Source organism: Priapulus caudatus, unplaced genomic scaffold (assembly GCF_000485595.1).
Source record: "Priapulus caudatus unplaced genomic scaffold, Priapulus_caudatus-5.0.1 Scaffold19, whole genome shotgun sequence".
Lineage (NCBI taxonomy): Eukaryota > Metazoa > Priapulida > Priapulimorpha > Priapulimorphida > Priapulidae > Priapulus > Priapulus caudatus.
In genome coordinates this window covers 545,361-567,936 of record NW_014577080.1, presented here as the reverse complement: position 1 = coordinate 567,936, position 22,576 = coordinate 545,361, and the positions used below count along the sequence as shown (strand labels likewise).

At 42.5% G+C, this 22,576-nt stretch overlaps 1 protein-coding gene across 1 annotated transcript in view; it reads right to left on the bottom strand.

The window, feature by feature from the left end:
- Positions 1-665: 665 nt before the first annotated feature.
- Positions 666-22,576, bottom strand: part of LOC106811664 (lachesin-like) — a 46,082-nt gene continuing 24,171 nt past the window's right edge. The window contains exons 2-9 of the mRNA XM_014815368.1: positions 13,695-13,850; positions 11,611-11,739; positions 10,879-11,058; positions 9,098-9,217; positions 6,139-6,249; positions 3,518-3,604; positions 2,613-2,675; positions 666-2,188 (exon numbers count right to left, since the gene is read on the bottom strand). Of these exons, the coding sequence (XP_014670854.1) occupies positions 2,079-2,188; positions 2,613-2,675; positions 3,518-3,604; positions 6,139-6,249; positions 9,098-9,217; positions 10,879-11,058; positions 11,611-11,739; positions 13,695-13,800 (906 nt within the window). The 5' untranslated portion in view covers positions 13,801-13,850 and the 3' untranslated portion in view covers positions 666-2,078. The remainder of the gene's footprint in view (positions 2,189-2,612; positions 2,676-3,517; positions 3,605-6,138; positions 6,250-9,097; positions 9,218-10,878; positions 11,059-11,610; positions 11,740-13,694; positions 13,851-22,576) is intronic.

The window sequence follows — 22,576 nt, the reverse complement described above, 5'->3', positions numbered from 1 at the left end:
AGTACGACCGTAACACTTCCATCACGCTAGTACGACCGTAACACTTCCATCACGCTAGCACGTCTGTAACACTTCCACCACGCTAGCACGTCTGTAACACTCCCACCACGCTAGTACAACCCTAACACTTACATCACGCTAGCACGACCGTAATACTTCACTCATGTGTTTATATTAGAGTATCTTTAATACATACTTGTCGGTGTACGGGTGGTCGATTGGGGCTTTCATCGCAGGGTTCATACTCTTCAAGGAGAATAATGTCTTGCAAACGAGAGAACTATGACGTGTACCGAGTAATTACCATAATAGACTTAATAACCATTTCCCTCGATGTTATGAATAATATGGATAAATGCACCGGCGCGGACAGTCAAAGCAGACATGTTGAAGTATGGTGATTCTGTACGTTTGTCTGTACGCTATGTCTGAATATCATTTGAAGCATCACTACTCTACCGTGCCGAAATTTTAAATTAGTTTTGTTTAATAATGCCATATAAGCATAATTCGTCGTGTAATGCTTCGTTCGTCTAGTCTACATCTTCTGATTCTCAACAAGCTTGCGTGAAATTTTATTTACCAACTTTCTATCGGTCTGACAAGAGCTAATGCATTTTGAGTATTTCTCGAGCCTTCATAATGCAATACAAATCACGGAAAAATTATGTTATACAAAAGATTTTATTTACAAAATATTTTCAAGCCAACAGTATGAGATTACAAATATTTACATTTGTGGTATTGATCTTTAAACTCAAATACAGATACTCCACAGTATTCAGACACATACTAGCCTTAAGTTGAAACATATGTCACTGTTTTTACGACGATTCAATACAATCATAACAAGCTATCGGAGTTAAGAATTATTTATCGATTATGCAGAAATGAGATACGCGGTTGAGGATATTGTTAATCGAAGGCAATTTGTCTCCGGCCGTACATCGACTGATAGCGCAATATGGAGACGTCGTGAGTTATGATTTATTGCTCGCAAATTTGTGTTATTTAGAATCGTCATCAGAAGTTAGTTACGCTCGATAACATTCTGGCTACATGCATCGGTCAGACTGAAGCAAATGTCAATCAAAAATTCACAAGCAACGACTGAATACCGAGCATCTTCCTAACGAGAGTCATGTAAAAGAAAAGCCACAATAGATGTCTTAGCATTTCGTCGTATTTTCGAACGTTGAACCGTAGCTTGTCTACGAGCGTTAACAGATTGTTTATGTACGTTACCCACAGATGCCTCTATATCTTACGGAATAACTACGTTTCATGTATCAGTTATATATGTATACAAAATACAGGTAAAGCAGCTTTGGCATTATTTCTCTGATATACATTGTTACAAAGATGTGCAGTTTGAAAGTATAAAATACCTATAATCGCTCGTCTGTTATGAAATCACCGCATTAAGATAGGATTCATTAAAGAGCTATACATAGTGCCACTCGGAGACTCAACTAGATGACATTAATGCAGGATACAATTGCCATTTACATACACGATAACTATATACAAAATTTAACTAGACTTGAGTTATTTTCCGTTCAGATTTACAGCGTCGACCCCCCGCACTTTATTCTAAACTAGCTCTATCAAGCGGCGAATACATTTCTTAGTTCTACTGCCGATCGTTACACTGTAGAGAAAAATCGTTCTCTCTGATTTGATTTGACCTGCATGATTTCAATAACGATGCTAGCGTGGTGCCGTGCTTCACATCGATGGGATGCTGCGTTCTCTCCGACCGAACCCGAACATTTGCTGATTTAGACCGCCCACGTCGCTACCGACGCAATCGTCTTCCAATACAACCGATAATTCGCAATGCTTCGCGTTCAGAAATTCGCATTTTATCTTCAAAAGCAATGCGCCCGTATATGGATGCGCATGCAGTTTAGTAGCGCGATTTTTCAGTTTCTCTAATATATCCCCCACGACCTACTTCACCAATGACTGACACGCACGACAATGTCCCCCACACGACGACACGCGATTCTTAAGCACTCCGACGACAGCTACGGGGTTTGTGGAGGGCTCGGAGACAGCGATACTATACACTCTACCTAGGTCAGCTCATCCCACAGCGACGACAGGAAAACTATGACGGCGCAGCAGAACAGTCTCAGTACGACCGAGCAGCGGTGGGCGAACGATGCCTTATTCCCGACAGTCGCTGGAATAGAATTGACACTTGTCATTGTATGACGCGCAGGACTACATGTCAGTATGATTCATCATCGCTGAGGTTCAGCGGAGAGGTAACGCGGAATGGATCATGTTTTCATCATCTTCACATTATCCGTCTCGTTCATCACGCGACGGTAATTAGTACCACGCGTCAGGTGCGGTACTGCGGGGGGTTATGCCTACGATGACGTATTAGAATTAATGAGCAACGCGGAAAAAAACGGTCACGACATCGTATAAAAGATCCGGGAAAGAACCGGAGAATAAGCTTGTTCGCACACCGATAGCAAGGATGCCGGCCCGAAATTAGTTTGGAGAGTGAGCGTGCTTAGTGTACGTATATAGATAGACGTGCTCGTTGCCCGAGATATGCTAATGCGAGGCAAATTAAACGCGATGAAAAAACATACCTTTATCCTTAGATTCATTGACGTGAATAGGGGTTTTCGTCTGGTCATTTGCTGATGCGTCATCTGTAATGGAATTTAAGCGTAAAACATCACAAACCATTAAAACCAATTTCCCAAATAGATTTTCGAGCTTTATATTGCGCTTCCATCGCTGTTATGGAGACAATAAAATTCTTTATACATCATCCAAACAGTCCAAACGGCACTCAAACCAATCCCAACAGAATTTTTCGTCCTGTGCCTAATTATTATTTACCATCTACGCAAAGCCTCCGCGAGAAGGCAGAAGTGAGAACTAATATAATCACTTGCAGATTCGGTTTGGCTAACACAAGCAACAATCGCAAGCCGAAATCATCCCCCGAGAAGTGTGAATTAAATTTACTGGCGCGAACTAATGACATCGTTGGTATTCGAGGGAGATGCGCGAGTGTCTTCGTGTATCAAGCTGAGCTAATTGAATGGAATGCTTGTGCTTTTCACGGTATTTTTTTTACAGAAATCGCGATGGCTGCGGAAGAATAAGTGCAACATTCTTCGAAATTTTCGACTCGATGGAGACACATCGACTTGCCTCGCTTGATTAACTTTTTCGACGATCGAAACTTAAAGGTGGTTCAACTTATATTGATATATAACGACTAACTTGTCCTCGTGCGAGCGTACTGTATAACTATGTTTTTGTACATTATTCACATCCGATGTAAAGTGCAACACTTAATATGTTATACGTCCATCTACAAGATAATCAAATCTGACGTCAAAGCATTGTATGTTTTTAGGGTACGCTATCATTTTCTCAGTTACCCGAAAAAAAACCAGGAATCTTCAGCTAGTGCGAGATAACAAAAGTGTTCACAACGTATCACAAGGACAGCTGGCTGGCAACGAAATTGTTCATTTACCTTTGGCGGTGCGGCCATCTTGCGAAATCGAAGAAAATAAATCTGTATTTTGCACCATGTCTTCGCTATCAACATCTTCATTATCACCTGTCAAGAAATTTGATATCGTTCGCAAAAGTCAGGTAATAATGCATTGAACGTAAATTAGAGCCGATGTCATTTCATTAACTGGGTTATATCTGCTGTTATTTGGCTATGTATTATAAAGACTACCTCCACCGCCTTCTGCTCATTGCTAATGATTTTGAACGTTATTACTTCTTCTCGACCACGAAGGATTTCTTGCGTACGGTATATGCGTTAGAAAGTAGAACTATGTAGTTGCAAGCGATTTGCCACATATAGTTCTGTTTTCTCTTTTATTTGTATATTAAACCGATATTACAGGACATAATATTCGACTGCTCTTCTTTGCTTGTGGTAATTTAGTGGGCAGACCCTTCATTAAGTAACTTACCCACCATATTCAGTTTAAAAAGTCCTCATGCACGGATTTAACAGCTCAATTGTGTAATATCGATGTACTTGAAGGGTTATATACAGCCAAACTTATATATATATATATATATATATATATATATATATAAGTAATAATATATGCATATGCTATATATCTTCTCTCTCATCTCTCTCTCTCTCCTCTCTCTCTCTCTCTCTCTCTCTTTATATATATATATATATATATATATTATATATATATATATATATATATATATAGAAGACCAATTAAAATTTGTTTTAAACCCATTTGTTGTTTTACAGTGGCTTCTATATATAATTATATAGCGGTAGATTCACATCGTTTCCACATGATTTACATTGTAATGGCTACACATGTAAATGTGTTTTTTACATGATGCATGTGTTACGCAATGTTTAACTTTTGACTTATGAGCAAGAGACTAATTTATGCACCAAAGCTCTTTATACATGCATGTTGCTGGACATCTATATTTGCTTGCAGGCCCGGATCCATGACATTTCGCGTTCAAAGATATCCAACACACGCGTTCCATGAACTATCGCGCCGCACAAAAGAGCTAACTATTGAGCAAACCGCCTGACGACTAACTCGTTCGTTCGTACTAACGACCAGTTCGTTTGCTCAGCAGTTAGCTTTCGTGTGCGGCCGGTATAGTATGGCAGACCTCCCCCTTATTCCAATCTCACCCCTTCTTTATTGCTCATTGTCATGGGCGTGTCGAGCGGGGCGCATTGCGCATGCGCATGGGGAGTGGGCCTGTTATTGCCCGTGCGTAATGTAGAGGGGGACGTTTCCCAATAGGAAAGGTGTCTATACCATAATACATCAGCTTTATAGCACATTTTTTCTGCTAGGAAAAGCACTATTAACGGGTGGCCGATATATCGAAGTGACTCCACACACAGGTTTAACTTCATGTGGGATATCGGGCAATGTAACTGCTTTATAAACAAGCTATTTGCCTATGTCGTAAATTAAAATGCAAATATTATCGTAAAAAAGCATTTGTGTTAACTGTATCAAAATAAACAACGACACCAATTTATAGTAAACAATAGCAACAAACAAATCCTACTACTGATAACAAGTATGATTCTGCTTAGAAATTAAACCTGCATGGGAAAATAAACATAATTCTTATATCGTGTACAGAAGTAAATGCATGTAAAATACAAATAGTTGGGGAAAAACTATCAACTTAAATAAACTTAAACTTAAACAAAATAACAAATTGATATATTCTAACGAATGCAATCAAGTAATTTGTAATAGTATTTAGCAGGAAAATCTAACGATCACAGATTCTAAACAGATTTCTACTTCCGCGAAAATGTTTTCATAATACACGCTAAATCCGCAAAAACCAGCAGCCAACATATTTTCCATCGTCCCAAAATTATATTAAACCTATACTCTCAGCTTCCTACAATGCAGTAATGCCCAAAAGGCCCACCATGGACTTAACACTTGAAAATACAGTGTACTGAACGTTGGCACTTGCCGTAGGCTGTTAACTTTATTGGCGAGAGTGGAATATCGACGGTGATAGTTCTGTGTATTATGCTTGAACGTACCGAGAATTTATATAGGCCTTTAGATGCTAGGTATGGATACTAACGGCACTAATGGTACCGTGATGTGGCATTTCGTATTGCCGACACATGATATGCCGATATGCTATTACAATAACGATGCGAATCCGTAGTCCACATAACACGTTACAGGTGGCATGTGAACGGTGGCAATCATTTTGTTGTGTTAACATAATATGTTGTTCAGTGAACGCTATATATATATAAATATAACGTACATATAATATTACATTGGCGCAAAGACGGCGGACAGGTGCGTGTTGAGACAAACAATAGCTCGATTGGATATGACCGTATTCGATATGTCGTTTAACAATTCTCGTTAGCTGTATCATTTGAAGGGTAAAAATGCCGCCATAAATGTCAACATATTTTATTACAATAGCAAGCAAAACGCAAACGATATCTGTGAGCACGTTTCTTAAAAACGTGTTGAAATCGTGAAGTTTATGTACAAGGTCTGCACGGTGACCGTATATCTCAAAATAATTGTATCAATGTTGTGCCCGTAACACCTGCAGACGTGAATCGCGTTGTCGACATACCTTTCCTGTCCTTATTTCTGTCTTTCCTATGTTCCCGACCCTTGGTGCCACCTGCTTTCGGTGCTGTCGACGGCAATTCTGTCGTTGTAGTCGGAGGCGGAGGCAATACCTCTGTAACGAGATAAACAAGCGTAACATATAACGTAGTTCCAACGCAGTAACACTTCCAGCATTCGGATTAAAACGACCAATTTAGCGGAAGAGCTTTACGCACGATCCTCTCGCCTCCGACAGTAAGTTCATTACGTAATGTTGTACCGCAGTTAATTTAGAAAACGTTTATTGTCAAAATGAATTGCGTAAGCCTTCGTCGCGTGCAGCCGTCGTGCGCAGTACTGTGTATACTCCGTTGAGCCCTTTTCATAGACACGGAAGTTTGCATGAAGACATATCCAACACGCTATACGTTTTGTGTGCTAAAAAGAAGTGCGCTAGCACGTACTTCATCGTGGTGTGCTGAAGGCAGATTACTCCATTTGAACGCACTAAACCAGCCGGGTTCGCCTGCTCGTGTTACGATGATTGCTCGCATTCTCTCGCGGCTAGTGCGTGCAACCACCGCCCAGCTAGCCTTCTGCTAACTTTAATTTTAACAGTGAGGCCCGATAATTGTGGCGAGCAAACGAACGCGCGCCGAGAGTGGGTAGCATCATATAAGCGATGTTAGTGAATTTGAATACGCTTTCGCAAATGTGAAGTGATTTTCAACCCAATGTTATTATATTACAAGTATATCGCAAATTCTTTCGCGAGCGAGATATCAGAAAACTACCCACTCGTCCATCGAGGATGTTGTTCACTGAGCAAACATGATATCTATGCATTTTGTCAAATACTCATTGCGTCGGTCGTTGCGAAGACGGCGTAACTTTTTCATATTTAGATTACGATGTACGATAAAAAAAGACGAGGTTTTTAATCCACGCAGTATTTCTGTATATGCAGTGGATCGTGCAGTAATGCGTTGCTGGGATGACAGCAACAGTAATTGCGAGTACTGCATGTATGAATACTCACTCGCACCAGATCGATTCAAAGTTTCACTCGATATCTTTTACACGCAATAAGGAGAGCATTAAAGCCAGGTATATTTACCCTGTATCGAATCTGACAAACCAGGATATCAACATCAAAAGGATGCCAGTGTTGGTCGCAGTATAACATATCAGTGTAACCTGTGTTACTGCCGCGCTTCAGTTCTCTCTATCGTTGCCAATTATGAAGTTTATATGCCGAGAAAAAAAACCAACTCTGCGAACATGCTGCCAAACGTTTACGCCCAGAACGGAGAAGCATCAAAGTAGACCGCACGACCGGCATGAAAAAATCAATTTAGTTGAACTACGTTTCGCATGGAGACGAGAAAAAAATATGTATAACGCCAAAACCACGGTGTTACAAGGAATTAAAGATTCAGTCTGTAATCGAAAGCAAGCGAAATAATAAATAAAGAAAAAAAACATGAAAAAAGCAAACATTAGGGCACTACTAAGCTAATCCGTATGCAAGCAGGTAGGAAATCAAAAGCATCGACATTCAGGTACAACAATTACGCAGATGGTCATGGGTATGTGCCCATGCGCACAGTGACGCAGAGGAAAAAGATTATTGTCTGTACATGCGTGCGCTCGTGTGCGTCTGTCTAGTTTGTCTGTCTGTTTGTCTGTCTAGGGCCAACGGACGAGAGAAAGAGCAGAGTCGCACCTAAGAGAGACATTTAGATATAAAGAGCGAGAGAGATAGGGAAGTATAACTAAGGAAATAGAAAGCAGACGATCGGGAAGAAAAGAAACAGCACGTGAAAATGAACAAGCATTGAGTGAGAGAAGGATTGAGAGAAATACAAAGCGAGAGAAAATATGAGAGTGCGTGTGTGTGTGTGGGGATGGGGTGGGGGGGGGGGTAATGAACAAAGAAGTAAGCAAGCAGCATGTATCCACTCACTCACGTACGCACTCACGCATGCACGCACGTACGCACGCACGCACGCACTCACTCACGTACGCACGCAAGCTGAATTTATGCTATACACGCACGTGCGTACGCATGTATATATGTAAGCATGCATTGCAGGTACATAACTATATATGTACACATGTATGTATGTATGTATGTATGTATGTATGTATGTATGTATGTATGTATGTATTTATTTATTTATTTATTTATTCATTTATTTATTTAAATACGAAATTTGTTTTAATCGACTATAAAGGGGGCTGCAGCGGCGTCGCAATATTTATGGGTGGCAGCGTTTAAGCTGAGAAGCAAATCTAACGCTGGCATAGGCAGTTGTAAAACCCTCGGTCAGCAGCAGCAACAGTAGTAGTAGTAGTAACGGTAAAAATCTTTAACACTGGTCGCGCGTGAGACGTTAATGCCTAGCACGGAGCAATTGAGGTTTCTCTTCTCTATCTGAACTCGCTGCATGGTCCCATGTTCTGTGCCCATGCTCCTGCCACCACGCGCCATCCTCACCCTCCTCCCTGTACTTACTGCTCTTCTCCCAACCGTCTTTCTATCTGCTCCTCTCTCCCATCCACTGCCACCACCAACCCGCCACCAACCCAGTCTGTTTGCTGCTTCACCGCTACCCTCTCGCCACCCTCCCGCCGCCCGCCCTTTTCATCCTCCCCCGCCTCTACCTCATCATCTTCCTCAGCCTTCGTCCTCCTCATCCTCCCCCGTCTTCACCTCCTCATCCTCGCCAGTCTTCCCCTCCTCATCCTCCTTCGTCTTCCCCTCCTCATCCTCCCCCGTCTTCCTCTCCTCATCCTCCCCCGTCTTCCCCTCCTCATCCTCCCCCGTCTTCCTCTCCTCATCCTCCCTTGTATGTATGTATGTATGTATGTATGTATGTATGTATGTATGTATGTATGTATGTATGTATGTATGTATGTATGCCTGTATTGCAGGTATATACTGCTTATAACTATGTATGTATGCTATATGTATATACCGTCAATGTCAATGCGCGCCTCCACGGAGCCGACAATGTTTGACGCCTTGCACGAGTACTCTCCCGTGTCCTCCTTTCTCACGTTGATGATGAACAGCTCCAGTGTCACCGCTGTGCTGCCTGCGAAGCATTCAACAACATTTTTTGTATAATTATTGTAAATAATTGCGTTTGTGCTGTTTTAACAGCAATCCTTGTGCGTAATTAAATTTCATTGCGGGCCATGCATACTAAAATAGAAATCACATGACTGGAATATGTGTCACGTGACCATTCGTCAGCCATTGTGAAAAACCTTATTCAATTATTTGACACAACCAATATTTCGGTTATCCCTGTTGTTTCCCCCCATCATACTGTATTGTTTGTAATGTTAACACGAGCCGTAAACGGTTATTTATGTTTAATGGTGTTGTTCGATTTTGCAATCATAACGTAGCACACACTACGAAAGTACACAACTACAAAACATCTGCACTTAACACTGTTCTAAAATCGGTTTATTTTCAATGACGGATGCAATTCATACTTGGAATCAAGTCGTACATGTTCCGATATTTTTCTCAAATTGACATCGACTGGCGGCTATATACTATTACTACTGGGTAGAGAACGCCATTACTGTTTCTCATCAGAGATGTAATGCGTATATGCTGAGTAAAAGATCCCGCGATCAAAATGATGTAACTTATAATGACATGTGTGAGATTTTTCGGGAATAGACAGATATAGAAATACAGAGAGAACCGCCAAAAATCACCAGGCGATACAGGACACAGAAGACTGCGCGAGTCTATCGATAAATGCTATTCAAAGTGAGTATAACGCCTGTACGTTTTCCCATCACTTATAAAGGCCCATCCCGTACGGACATAAGAACACTCTTTTAGTGCTTTCAGGCGCTCTGAAGAATAAAATGAGGATATGAACCAGTTGGAACCACTCAACGGCAAATAAACGGCGTCGCTCAGTGATTTCTCGTGTTGCCAGCCTGCCCTGCAGGAAAGCACGTGCGGGAGATGGAACCCCCGACCAGTTGACAAAATGGACATTCCACTGACGGCAAACACTCACAGCACTGAGATTTAGGGAAAGTCAATTTCCCGTGCATGTGTAGATAATGCCTCAGGGTAGCCGGGTTTGACTGTTACAATCGAGCTATTCTTTCATATTGGATGATGGTATCGGGGTATGTTGGCCTGCATGCCTTCATGTATGCATCAGAAATGCATGCATGGTAGGGTAATGTTACGCACACTAGTTAAAATGAAAATAGGCACGCAATCAACTGTTAACAATTCGCCACGGACTACATATATTGAATAGTAAAACAACCAAACTAAACAATGATGTTAGCGTAATATTAAGTTATGTTGGTTATTGTGTTTGAATATTCTGCTTTAACGCCGAAAAGAAAAACCGTGTTCTTACATAGAAATCTAGCAAAGAACGCAACACAACAAGCTACATAATGGCTTAAGGAGAGTGCACACATGGCGTGGCGCCGCACTACTTTTAATTTACTTTTACTTTTACTTTTTACTTTTAAGTCGCATAAAATACTAGAAGTTTCTCGAATATTAAAAGTTAACACAGCTGTGTATACAAGTGGCATACTGCAGTGGAAATGATCATAGAATCGCTGTCATCTCATTACAGACAACCTAAAATCTATAAACAAAAGGACTTTTACGGTGATGCACCCACCTCGGCCATCGCCTTTCAGACGTGCATATACATTGACACAGCGCTGCGATAAGCTATTTACAGGGTAGCTGTACCTGAGCGCGGTCTGATAATTGGCAAGTATCTGTCCGTGATGTCTCCGATGGCGATATTGTCTTTGAACCACTGTCCGTCTGTCACGGCCGGATAGGCCTCAGTGTGACACTTCATCGTCACATTTCTGTCGAGTACAACTCCTTGCAACGGCGACGGCGACGGCATTATTGACGGAGAATCTACGGATAATGGTATAACAAAGGGAATTTTTATATACGCGAGAAAAAAACATGCAACGCGGCAGCAGCGTATACAAACGAAAGCTTCGGCACGGTGCTGATTTAGTGCACACATAATTAGGGCGTGCTGATTATACGCGCATCGTTTTTCTTCACAAAAAAAAGATCCGCCGGCTCACAATAGCCATACGGAATATCTGAAGCAGACGCGCGCCTTTCACGCAAAACAGGCCACATCGCATGCGCGCGCATACGCACTTACGTTACAAGTCACATATGAACGACTAAATTAAAACTGGCAATCGATGAGCGACGGAGAACACGACGACGCCAACGTTGAGTGATAAAGAAGCCGTGTCTTTATGCAGCCTCTCCCCTTAAGAATCTCGCGACCTCCTCCCCGCGCGCGCACACAAGATCACCTTTTTTATGAAACGGATATCCCCGTGTCGCTGCTTGAAAAAGACGACGGGCGCTCGCGTGTGCGCGCGGCGAAAAGACTTCATTAAGCACATATGCACGATTTCTCTCTTACATCTCGAAGCTTCTTACATTGAACTCTGAGCATGATGCTGCGACTGCGTGGAGGAGGAACGCGGTTCGAAGCGATGCAATTGTAGCTGCCGGCGTCCATGCGCTGTACGTTGTAGAGCTCGATTCGCTTGCCGCCGGCCGAGACAGCTGCGTGGTTGTTGTGAGGCGAGAGAAAGAGAAAAGAAAAGTAGCAGTTGTCGTTACACGCGCGGGATCTAATAGTTACTCTTTTTCGCGCAGATGAAGTGCGAAGTCTCGTTAATTGGGCGCTAAGAAACAATTAACCAGCAGGTCAAACTTCAAGGTCACATTAACGCGCGAATTGCTTTTTGGCTGTAGCACTCGGGCGTGAGCACTGGCTGGCCGGGGTGGTATGCTGTGTTCGTGTGTACGTGCGTGCGCGCGCGCGCGTGTGTATTGTATTGACCGGCGTTTTTCGACGTTTCAAAATTAAAGCGGCCTAGAGCGTCTTTATTTTATCATGAGCTGGCGGATCGCGTATAAGCTCGCTCTTATCACGCGCAGTCCGTGTACGTGTAGGTGGCATGGCCGCCGCGCTGGCTGCTCTTTTATGACGACTTTCGCGCGCGATATAACCCGCGGGTACTGTTGGTATACATACACGCACACGCGATAACCGCATGGTGGCTACTCCTCCATGTTTTATCGTCGCTGCGCCTATTACGCGCAATCATCGGTCCATCACCGAATGGATGAATTTACCGTAATAATGTTTGTTTGAAGTTATTTTGCCTCATGCGAAGATAAAGTCATCCGTATAACATTACACCGGCTATTACATGAGGCTGTGCGCAAGCACGGTCTGCCATTACCGCGCTGCCCAATTTACTTCAGTCTCGAGCCAGGCTGATTGTATAGTGTACTCGCTTCTGCGGGCAGTAAATTGCGCACAGCTATACGCACAGAAATACAATTACTGTAATTCTGCTTATGTTTAAAGCGAATGCGGTGACTGAATGTATTCGAAGATTACGCATCGACTGCCCATACACCGGGCGACGAGAGAGAGCAGAGCAACATGGCCGAGTTCTAGCGACTTTGTAAAGAATAAAAGGAATTGAATAATTTTTCCCACAGTCTAATATTGATGACGTCCGTCAGTGAGTCATTGCGACGAGCGCGTGCGTGCGTAACTAACAATGCCTAATTCATCGTAACGTATTATATGGAACACGATTCCGCTTCCTCTCATTTTCAATAGTTCGCATTTAACTGGGTATAGTCAGCCGCCATTGTGACTTCTGGTGCGCGGAAAGCTTTTCAGCAACACGCCTACATACTATATAGTATTCCACGTATAAAGCGTGTTCTTTCCGCAGGGTCGATGTAGTTAGTAATAGCATACAGAACTGTATAAGATCAGATCGATCCATCTCAGAAAATCGACTACATATAAAATGCCTGTCAGATTTAACTACAAGATCGACTGTATATGCCAAAGGTAGCGTTTTAGGTGCGAACCGAAATGGCGTTAAATATTTAAATCTGAATGGCCGTTGGCAGTTAGATTGTTGGATATATCATTCCCCGATAAAGATGGACAAACGTGAACATGCATTTTATCACTGCTTTCGTGAATGAAGAGGTTGTGAAATTAATGAATGTGAGCGAGATTATTAAAACGTTTGATCGTTTGCATGGTTTGATCGTAGATTTAATCGTTTGCATGGCGTCAACCTCTACCTAGCTCAATTGCTATGACGTCTAGCGTAAGCTATGTATCATGTAAAGTGGCACGTACGTGCTGCTTTTCATTAAGAATTTCTCTATAAAAATTCCGCTATCAAGTACTCCCACTCGCGTAGTAAGCAGACAAAAGGTGGTCTGAGAAGAAACCGTCAGTTTCGCTATTGCCGACAAGAAAACAAAACACTCGAGATATGCCACAGTATATATAGGTTGAGTAGGCGGTATAGTGGATAGCGAGACACGAAAATCGTTTTAGTACGAGCATGTTATATAGACGGAAACCAGGAATATTGCGTTAAGGAAAATGCCTTATTATAGCGGTGGAATTGTGATAATAGTCCTTGTTCATGTTCGCGAACTGCTAACGCTATCCGTCGGTTGTGATAACTCACCTGGTCTGGCCAAACTCAGTTTCTTGTCATCGTCCCTGCGCCATGTGATATTCGGGGTAGGCAAACCTCGTGCCTCGCATTCCATCGTCACGTTTGCTCCTTCCATCACCTCAATCTCGGACTGCGTATTCTCAGACGAAATAAAATGTGGCGGAACTGCAAAAAAAAACACGCGGCAGCGCGACATTTTTACGGGCATTCGTACTATTCGTAAATTCTTGCATTTTATGTAGGCCTGGTAATGTGGCATCCCATCTTTTGTATAGCGCTGCTCGCGCGTGGCTGGACAGTATAACAGCATTCGAAATAAATAATCGAACATTCGAATCGAGCTATAAACGCGATGTGGAGCGATGGCGCGGTTACGTTTCAAATAATAGGGTTAATGTGTTTTCTCGTTCTTGTGATGTTGGAAACTGTAAATATGGTTGCATTATAGCCGACAAACAGCTTTAATGCCCTTTGTACCGTTACACGCGCACAATTTATTGTGACTGTGCCGACACTGTACGCAATGTTTTCTGTATTGTAGCATATAGAAGATTTATATTACGTTAACTGCAAAACATATATTAGACACAATGCTCGCTTTCCCGTTTAATACGGAGTTAATAGTCAGAAGCCGATCAATTTGCGTCAATAAAATTGTGAGAACTTAATTGAAGAATAATACGCTGCGGTGTAAATTATAGAGGGGTAAGAGTATGGATAGAATGAGCGCCACACCATCTTTCTATCATAATTGCAATCTTTATCTGCGCAAGTTACAATTACGTGCACGATTTATATCAAGAATGTGAGATCTCCGTCACGAATCGCTATGCCCTGCATCGTATGATGAATATACGTTAAGTCAATTATGTGGAATGCATCGCACGATACCATTTACATAATAGTGTGGTTCGGTTTAATAGAACTATAGAGCAACGATACAGCGTAAGCACTTCTAAGCCTACAGGATCCTATATGCACCGAGAAACTGCAAGAAGCCGCGAGAGGCATGCTTGATCAAGTACGCAGATCGTCCGTTTTAAGCTAGTACTTATGCATTTTCTGGAAGAAAAATTATCGCGTATACAACTGCGTGTTTTAATAATGGGACGGAGGTAATCAATTGTTATAAGCGTTGCTTCAGAAGCCAAGATCTCGATTAAGATGCAGCGCACATTATTAATATGTTTCGAGAGATCAGAAGCGTGTTTCTTAATGCCTTTCTCTCGGTTCGCACACGCCCCACTGCCAGCTCGATCGTTAGCACACTCGTCATTCGCTTTTCACACGAAACACTAAAAATATTCGCGAGCAATGTTGCATAGCAATGCTGTGAATGTCAAATAACCTCGAGGGCCCAGACACGGCGCACATCAAAGACAGATTTTGCAGGTGTACAGCGTATCTACCCCGTGTGCATTGCTCACACGTAACAATATTATAGACCAGTGCAGCTTCATATATATATATAAACTCATAATATATTATATATTTATATAGTAATTATATATATATTATATATATAGCTTCCTCTGTTGAATGTAGCTGCATTCCACAATGATGGCATCTATGCAGGCAACGTAACAGTTTGTAAATTTTTAATTTTAAAATTAACTCACTCATTCGTGATGATTCATGTTTAAGATTTAGGTAGCCACGTTTTATGTAACGGGATCTACATGTTATAGTACCATAAAATTGTATTTTATCTCGCAATGCGACGGTTTGATGTTTCGTCCCTATTGTTTTAGTTGCAGAACATATAGGCAAATATGAGGGAGATCCTCAATATCTAACTATATGAGAGTGAACGAGCGCCGTCCGGGGCTGCCATCGAATGATCCATGCGTGCGCTTTAGAGCTACCATCTCCGTCACTGCCGCACGGCACGCCATCGCATAGACGCACGCACGCACGCCGCACAGACAGCACGCCCACGCACGCACACGCCGCACGCACGCCGCATGACGCACAACACGCACGCACGCACCACGCACGCACGCACGCACGCACGCAGGCACGAGTCACGCACAGACGCACGCCGCACCACAACGCATTGCACGCACAGGCGCACGCACGCCGAGCAGACGCAGCGCACCGATTTAAGTGCGCGCTTCGGTGCGTCTGACATGCGCCGCGTACACCCGTTACATCGCACGTGCACCCACACGCCGCCACCATACTTGACGCGCGGGCACACGACGCACGCACGCGCACTGTCACTGCGCGAACGTGTGCTCAGCATGCGGCAGCGCACGCTATCTACGATGCGCTGAACACGCACACACGCTCCAGCCTCCAGCCTCCTCCATGTCGGACGAGATGGATGCAGAAATGTGGATCGACCTTGCATTCATTCACATGCGCCTAGATATAGGTAGCGTTCAATTTTATACTCGCTTCGTGGCAAACCAATCGAGAGTATGTGTTTTTATTGCGCTTATCTAGCAGGAAGGCTTAGAGCGTTGGAAGCGTCGTCTGTAGATATTCAGGAAAGGGACATGACTAAGCTTTTATTATGAGTCGCTTAGTTTATAACTGAAGCTCTAAAAATGGCGCTTTTGTGGCCTCCTGCATATTCAAGAACTTGTCTGACTTACGAGTTCATGGGTGCGCGGATATATTTTTTGTCTGGAGTTATATGTGTTTTTCTGCATGATGGCAGCGTTGGCCAGCCGCGAAAGAACGATATTGTACTCACGAATTCTATTCTACAGAGTCAGTTTGCTTTTTTCTCGTGTTGTTGTCTCGGTCTCTGTCCATTATGCGTGGTTAAGCTTGATTGCCTGTTGATGCCGCTGAGCACTAAGTAGGGAATCCATGCTTGTCTCGATGTTTGCTCAGCTTCTCTGAATGGCCGCATTACGCTTGTGTCCGGCTAGGCTGACATCGTTGTTTGATGATTAAATAGTATTACTTGCCTGACGAAGTGAACTGTTGCACACACTGTACTGGGCATCTGTCACCGGCGACAAGCTGTGTGCAGTCGTCGTGGGATCGGTGCAACAGAACTTTCCGTTAATATCAAGCTGTGGGTAGACTGTGAGCTTGCTCGTCCGGTGTGGTGTATATCAGGGCGGTGGCATAGAAGTGGCAACGTGCGGCGTGTGGTATGTAGGCTCACTGACTATGTCAGATGTATGTATGTATGTATCGTATTTATGTATGTATTATGTACTGCTCATTATTTGTATGTATGTAATGAATGTATTGTAGTGTATGTCTGTTATGTAACCCCTTGTATGTTGTGTATGTATGATGCTATGTTAATGTACTAGTATCGTATGTATGTATTTATGTAATGTATAGATATGTATGTATGTATGTATGATAGTGGGTTATGGCTAAATGTAGTTTGTATGTAGTATTGTAGTAATGTATGTATGTATGTATGTATGTAAGTATGTATGTATGTATGTATGTTATGTATAGTATGTTTGTATGTATGTATGGTATTGTAGTAATGTATGTATTGTATATATTAATGTATGTATGTACTGTATGTATGTATCTATGTATGTATTGCATATGCTATGGTATGTATGTATTGTATGTATGTATGCTATGTTATTCTATGTGCTGTATTGTTTGGTATGTATGCAAGCATGTATGTAGTGTAGTGTGATGTATGTTATTATCTATTGTACTGTCATGTAGTGTATGTATGTATGTATGTATGTATGTTAATGTATGTATGTATGTATGTATGGTATGGCTGCATGCATGCAGCATGGCTATGCATGTTGTATTGTATGTATGTATGATTGTATGTATGTATGTATGGTATGTATGTATGTATGTTGTATGTATGTATGTATGTATGTATGTATGTATGTATGTATGTATGTAGTATGTAGTGTATTATGTATGTATGTAGTATGTATGTATGTAGTTGTCATGTATGTATGTATCTGTATGTATGTATGGGTATGTATTATATGTATGTAATTATGGATGTATGGTGATTTATGTGATTATGTTGTGATGTATGTATGTATGTTATTATGTATGTATGTATGGGTGTTAGGTATGTATGTATGTATGTATGTATGACTATGTATGTATGTATTGTGATGTGTATGTATGGTATGAATGTAGTGTATGTATGTATGTTAGATTATGTATGGTTATGTATGTATGTATGTTTACGTACGTACGTACGTACGTACGTACGCACGCACGCAGCAGCACTGCCGCACTGCAGCGACGGCCACGGATGCTCGGCACGCCGCCACGCACGCAACTGACGCACGCGACGCAGCAGCGCACGCACGCACACGAACGCACCGCCTCGACGCACGCATGCATGCATGCAGTGCATTGCATGCTGTATGGATGGATGTATTGTATGTATGTTGTGTTTGAAATGATGTGTATGTATGGATGTATGTATGATGTATGTAGTGTATGTATGTATGTATGTTTCTGTATAATAGTGGTGGTGTGGTTGGCGTATGGCGGGTTGCCGTGCAGTGGTGCGTGCGTGCGTGGTGTGTGTGTGTGTGTGTTGTGTACTATAGGTGTGTGTGTGCGTGTTGTGGCGCGCGTGCGTGCGCGTGCGTGATGTGTTCGGTTGTTTGTAGTTGCACTGGATGGTGTGTGCGTCGCGGAGTGTATTGCGTGCTGCGTGTGGCCGCGCTCGCAGTGGGTGTCGTGTATGTATGAGATGCCGTGGTTTGTACAAACGGCAATACACACTTTGCGTTTCAATGGTACCGTTATATCGATTCTATTTGAGCCTGCAAAGCGGCGGATCAAATTTTCGATACGCACCCTACCACCCAAAATAACTGGCACGGGGAGATTATATGTGAGGGAGGAGGCGTACATATCATAATTGCCAACATCGATAGTCGCGCCAGATGATCATTTTTTGAGCTTCTTGCACAGACGCGGCGAGTGTTACACTGGCAGCGCAATATAGTCACGCATGACTTTCGCTCGCGTGCTGCCGAAACTCGCAAAACATGCATATATGGGTAAATATGGCTTCCCTGATTTACGCTCAAATAAATTATATTACGCGAATCCCGTCACTGCCATTTGTGAACTAGGAACAATATATCTGCTCGACGTGGTCCGTGTACTGATCTACGACGGAAATGTAAAAGTGTGCGCTTTTTCTGTGTTGGACCGACGTGTCGACCTTGAAGTTTTATTCCCAACTAAATCTATTATTAATTAAATTCATGATTAAATGATATAACAAGTAAGTCTAACGGTCTTCGTACAGTATACATATCTGTATGTTAGTATGAAAAAATATAGTATTATGGCCTCCTTATAGTACCCGTATCTCAGCAATTACGAAAGCCGAGCATGCCATGCACGATGGCGCCAATAAGCAGAAGAAATGACAGGTAGAAAAAATAGAGACCAGATTCAAATTGATATGATTGCTGCTATAAGAAGTTACAAGTATGAATTCCATCGGTATAATTTTTTTCGTTGCCCGACTGCAGGTTCGAATTTTATCGACGAGTCGAATGCTATTCTCAGTTCGCTTTCATGGCTTTTGCGTTCTTGGTGGGCCTAGGATTATGGAGATGCTAGCCTTTTTCTTAACGAGCTGAGATGCAGTGCTGGGAAAACCGGTGAATTCAGCGCAAGAATTGTGACCATTTTTGTCTCACCAGCGCTATGCAAAGCTTCCAGTTATAAAATATCACGAACACTCCTAAACTAACACAATAAACCATTACGTTCCAGGAGTAAATCTTAATTTCAGGCAACTATTTGATCGTCTGTGTTGCGCGCGCGCCTTCGGCGGCGCGGCGTGTGTTGTGTGGGTGTGTTGTTGTGTGTGTGCTGTGTTGTTGTATGTGTGTGTGCGTGTGTGTGTGGTCGTGTGCGTGTGCCCGTGCGCGTGCGTCCGTGTGTGCGTTCGTCCGTCGATTTGCACGCACGCGTGCGCGTGTATTTGTGTGCATGCGCGCGCCTGCGTGTATTCCATCTATTCATTCTCGTACGGTTATACATGACCAGATTATTGATTTGTATATATACTTCGTAATATTTCATATAAGATTCTGTTTTGTTGGAGCGCATAAGCAACGATAGCCATACGCGAAGCCATGCAACGAATATTATGCCCCCAAATAAAACCGATGTAACAGACACACGTTAATCCCGATTGATTACATACACGCTTACACACGCATGCAGTCGTATCTACTCTGAACTCGTGCAAGACATTTAAAAATTCGTTCTCAATTTGTGTTAGTGCCCAGTAGCGTGACGAATCGCTCAATCATGCAGCCGTATCGAAAGAAACCAAGTCCGCGTTCAAAGCATTAAATTGAATACTATTAAAAGGAGAAAAAACTGTAAAAAAAAACACATGCACGCGTACACAAAAGAATGCGAGTGATGACAGCGAGATAAAAGTTAGAACAAATTAAAATTATACGTGGTGTCATATACGTTACTGTCTCCACAGTGAGCTGCGATGCATGATTGTGAAGCTCGCGCACGCGAAATATATTTGTTATTGTTATTTTTATTGCCATTGTATTGGTATTGCTATTGGTATTGCTATTTCTATTGTAACGTCAGCATCAAAATCCAGCTTACCAACCTGCAAATAATTTTTTCTAGAATACGCATAATATATACGTAGTTAGTAGCTATACGCCCGCGTAAAATACGGAGCAACTATAGCTAGTATTTAGTACTATACTGTGGCATGCAGTAGTAGCAGCAGGTAAGCAGTAGTATAGCGAAGTGGCAGCAGCGTAGCAGTGCAGGGTGTAAGGCTTGTTGAAAGGTATTTAAATTTTTTCAATTTTTCTTGCTTGTTCACGATTTAATGTGCAGGAAAATATAGTATGTGTTGTAGTATTCGTAGATATTCCTGCGACTTCCTGCGAATCTCATCCCCCTCCTCCTCCCCCACACGGTTCCCACGTCCCGCTTAACACACGAACAATTGCAGTGCAGACATGAAGTCACATGTTGTGTTACATGGATGTCACTGACACATTTAGGAGTGTATAATATAGACATTCCTGATAACATCTTGATAACATGCATATGACCTGACTATATTATACACTCCTGATGTTATGGCTACGTCACAGCCACCGTAGCAGTCGCCGTTACCGACTGTGAGTAAAATTAAACTCACTATCGTAGATGATCACTGTTTAGATGCACGTAGCACGTATGTACGAGGTATTACATTGTATAGTACCTAAAATTCATCGCAATGCGTACGGTGAGTCGTTCTTTGTTTATTTTTGCAGAACATTAGGCAAAAATGGGGAATCTAAAATCTATAAGAGAGTACGGAAGCGCCGCGGGCTGCCATCGAATGATCCATGCATGCGCTTTAACTACCACTCCGCTCACTGCACGCACGCACGCACGCACAGACGCACGCACGCACGCACGCATGCACGCACAGACGCACGCACTCCGACACGCACGCGCACCGTTACTGCGCGCACTCGTGCTCTACCATGCGCGCGTACACCGCCGTACAAGCGCACGTGCACCCACACGCGCCCACATACTTGAACGCGCGGACACACGCACGCATGCACGCACGCGCACTGTCACTGCGCGAACGTGTGCTCCAGCATGCGCGCGCACGCTGTCTTACGAGCGCGAACACGCACACACCGCTCCAGCCTCCAGCTCCTCCATGTCGGCAGAAGATGGAATGCAGAAAATGTGATACGGCTTGCATTCATTCACATGCGCCCTAGATATAGGTAGCGTTCAACTTATACCGCTTCGTGAAACCAATCGAGAGGGTATGTGTTTTTTATTGCGCTTATCTAGCAGGAAGAGGCTTAGAGACGTATGGAGCGTCGTCTGTACGATATTCAGGAAAGACATGACTAAGCATTTTATGCGTCGCTTAGTTTAACAAGGCTCTAAAAATGGCGCTTTTGTTGGCCTCCTGATATTCAGAACTGTCTGACTCGATTTGCATGGCATGGCAGGCATATATTTTTTTACTGCATATATGTGTTTTTCTGCATGATGGCAGTGGCGCGAAGCGAAGATCCGAATTTATTCTCAAGGTTTGTTTTCCGATGTTTGTTGCTCCTCTTTAGGTTTCTGCTTGATTGCCTGTTGAACTGCGCTGAAGCACTTAGACATGCTTGTGCTGTTTGCTCAGCTTCTCTGATGCCGCAATTACGCTTGCCGTAGAGCGAACCGTCTTGATCATACAAGAACGCTGACGAAGTGAACACTGTGCACACACCTGTCTGGGCATCTCCCGGCAGCCAAGTGTGTGCGTGCGTGCGTGTGTGCGTGCTTGCGCGCGTGGGTGTATATGCGTGCGTGCGTGCGTGCGTGCGCGTGTGTATGTATGTATGTATGTATGTATGTATGTATGTATGTATGTATGTATGTATGTATGTATGTATGTATGTATGTATGTATGTATGTATCGTAATGTATGTATGTTATGTATGTATGCTATGGTATGTATGCTATGTATGTATACTATGTATGTATGTAATGTACCTGTATGTAATTGTATAGTTGTATGTATGTATGTATGTATTTATGTATGGTATGTATGTATGTATTATGTATGTATGTATGTATGTATGTATGTATGTAATGTATTGTATGTATGTATGTATGTATGTATGTCATGTAATGTATGTAATGTATGTAATGTATGTAATGTATGTATGTATGTATGTAGTATGTATGTATGTATGTCATGTATGTATGTATGTATGTATGTATGTATGTATGTATGTAATGTATGATGTATGTTATGTATTGTATGTATGTTTTTTAAATGTATGTATGTATGCTAGTATGTAGTATGTATGTATGTATGTATGTATGTATGTATGTATGTATGTATGTATGTATGTATGTATGTAGTTATGTATGTATGTATGTATGTATGTAATGTATGC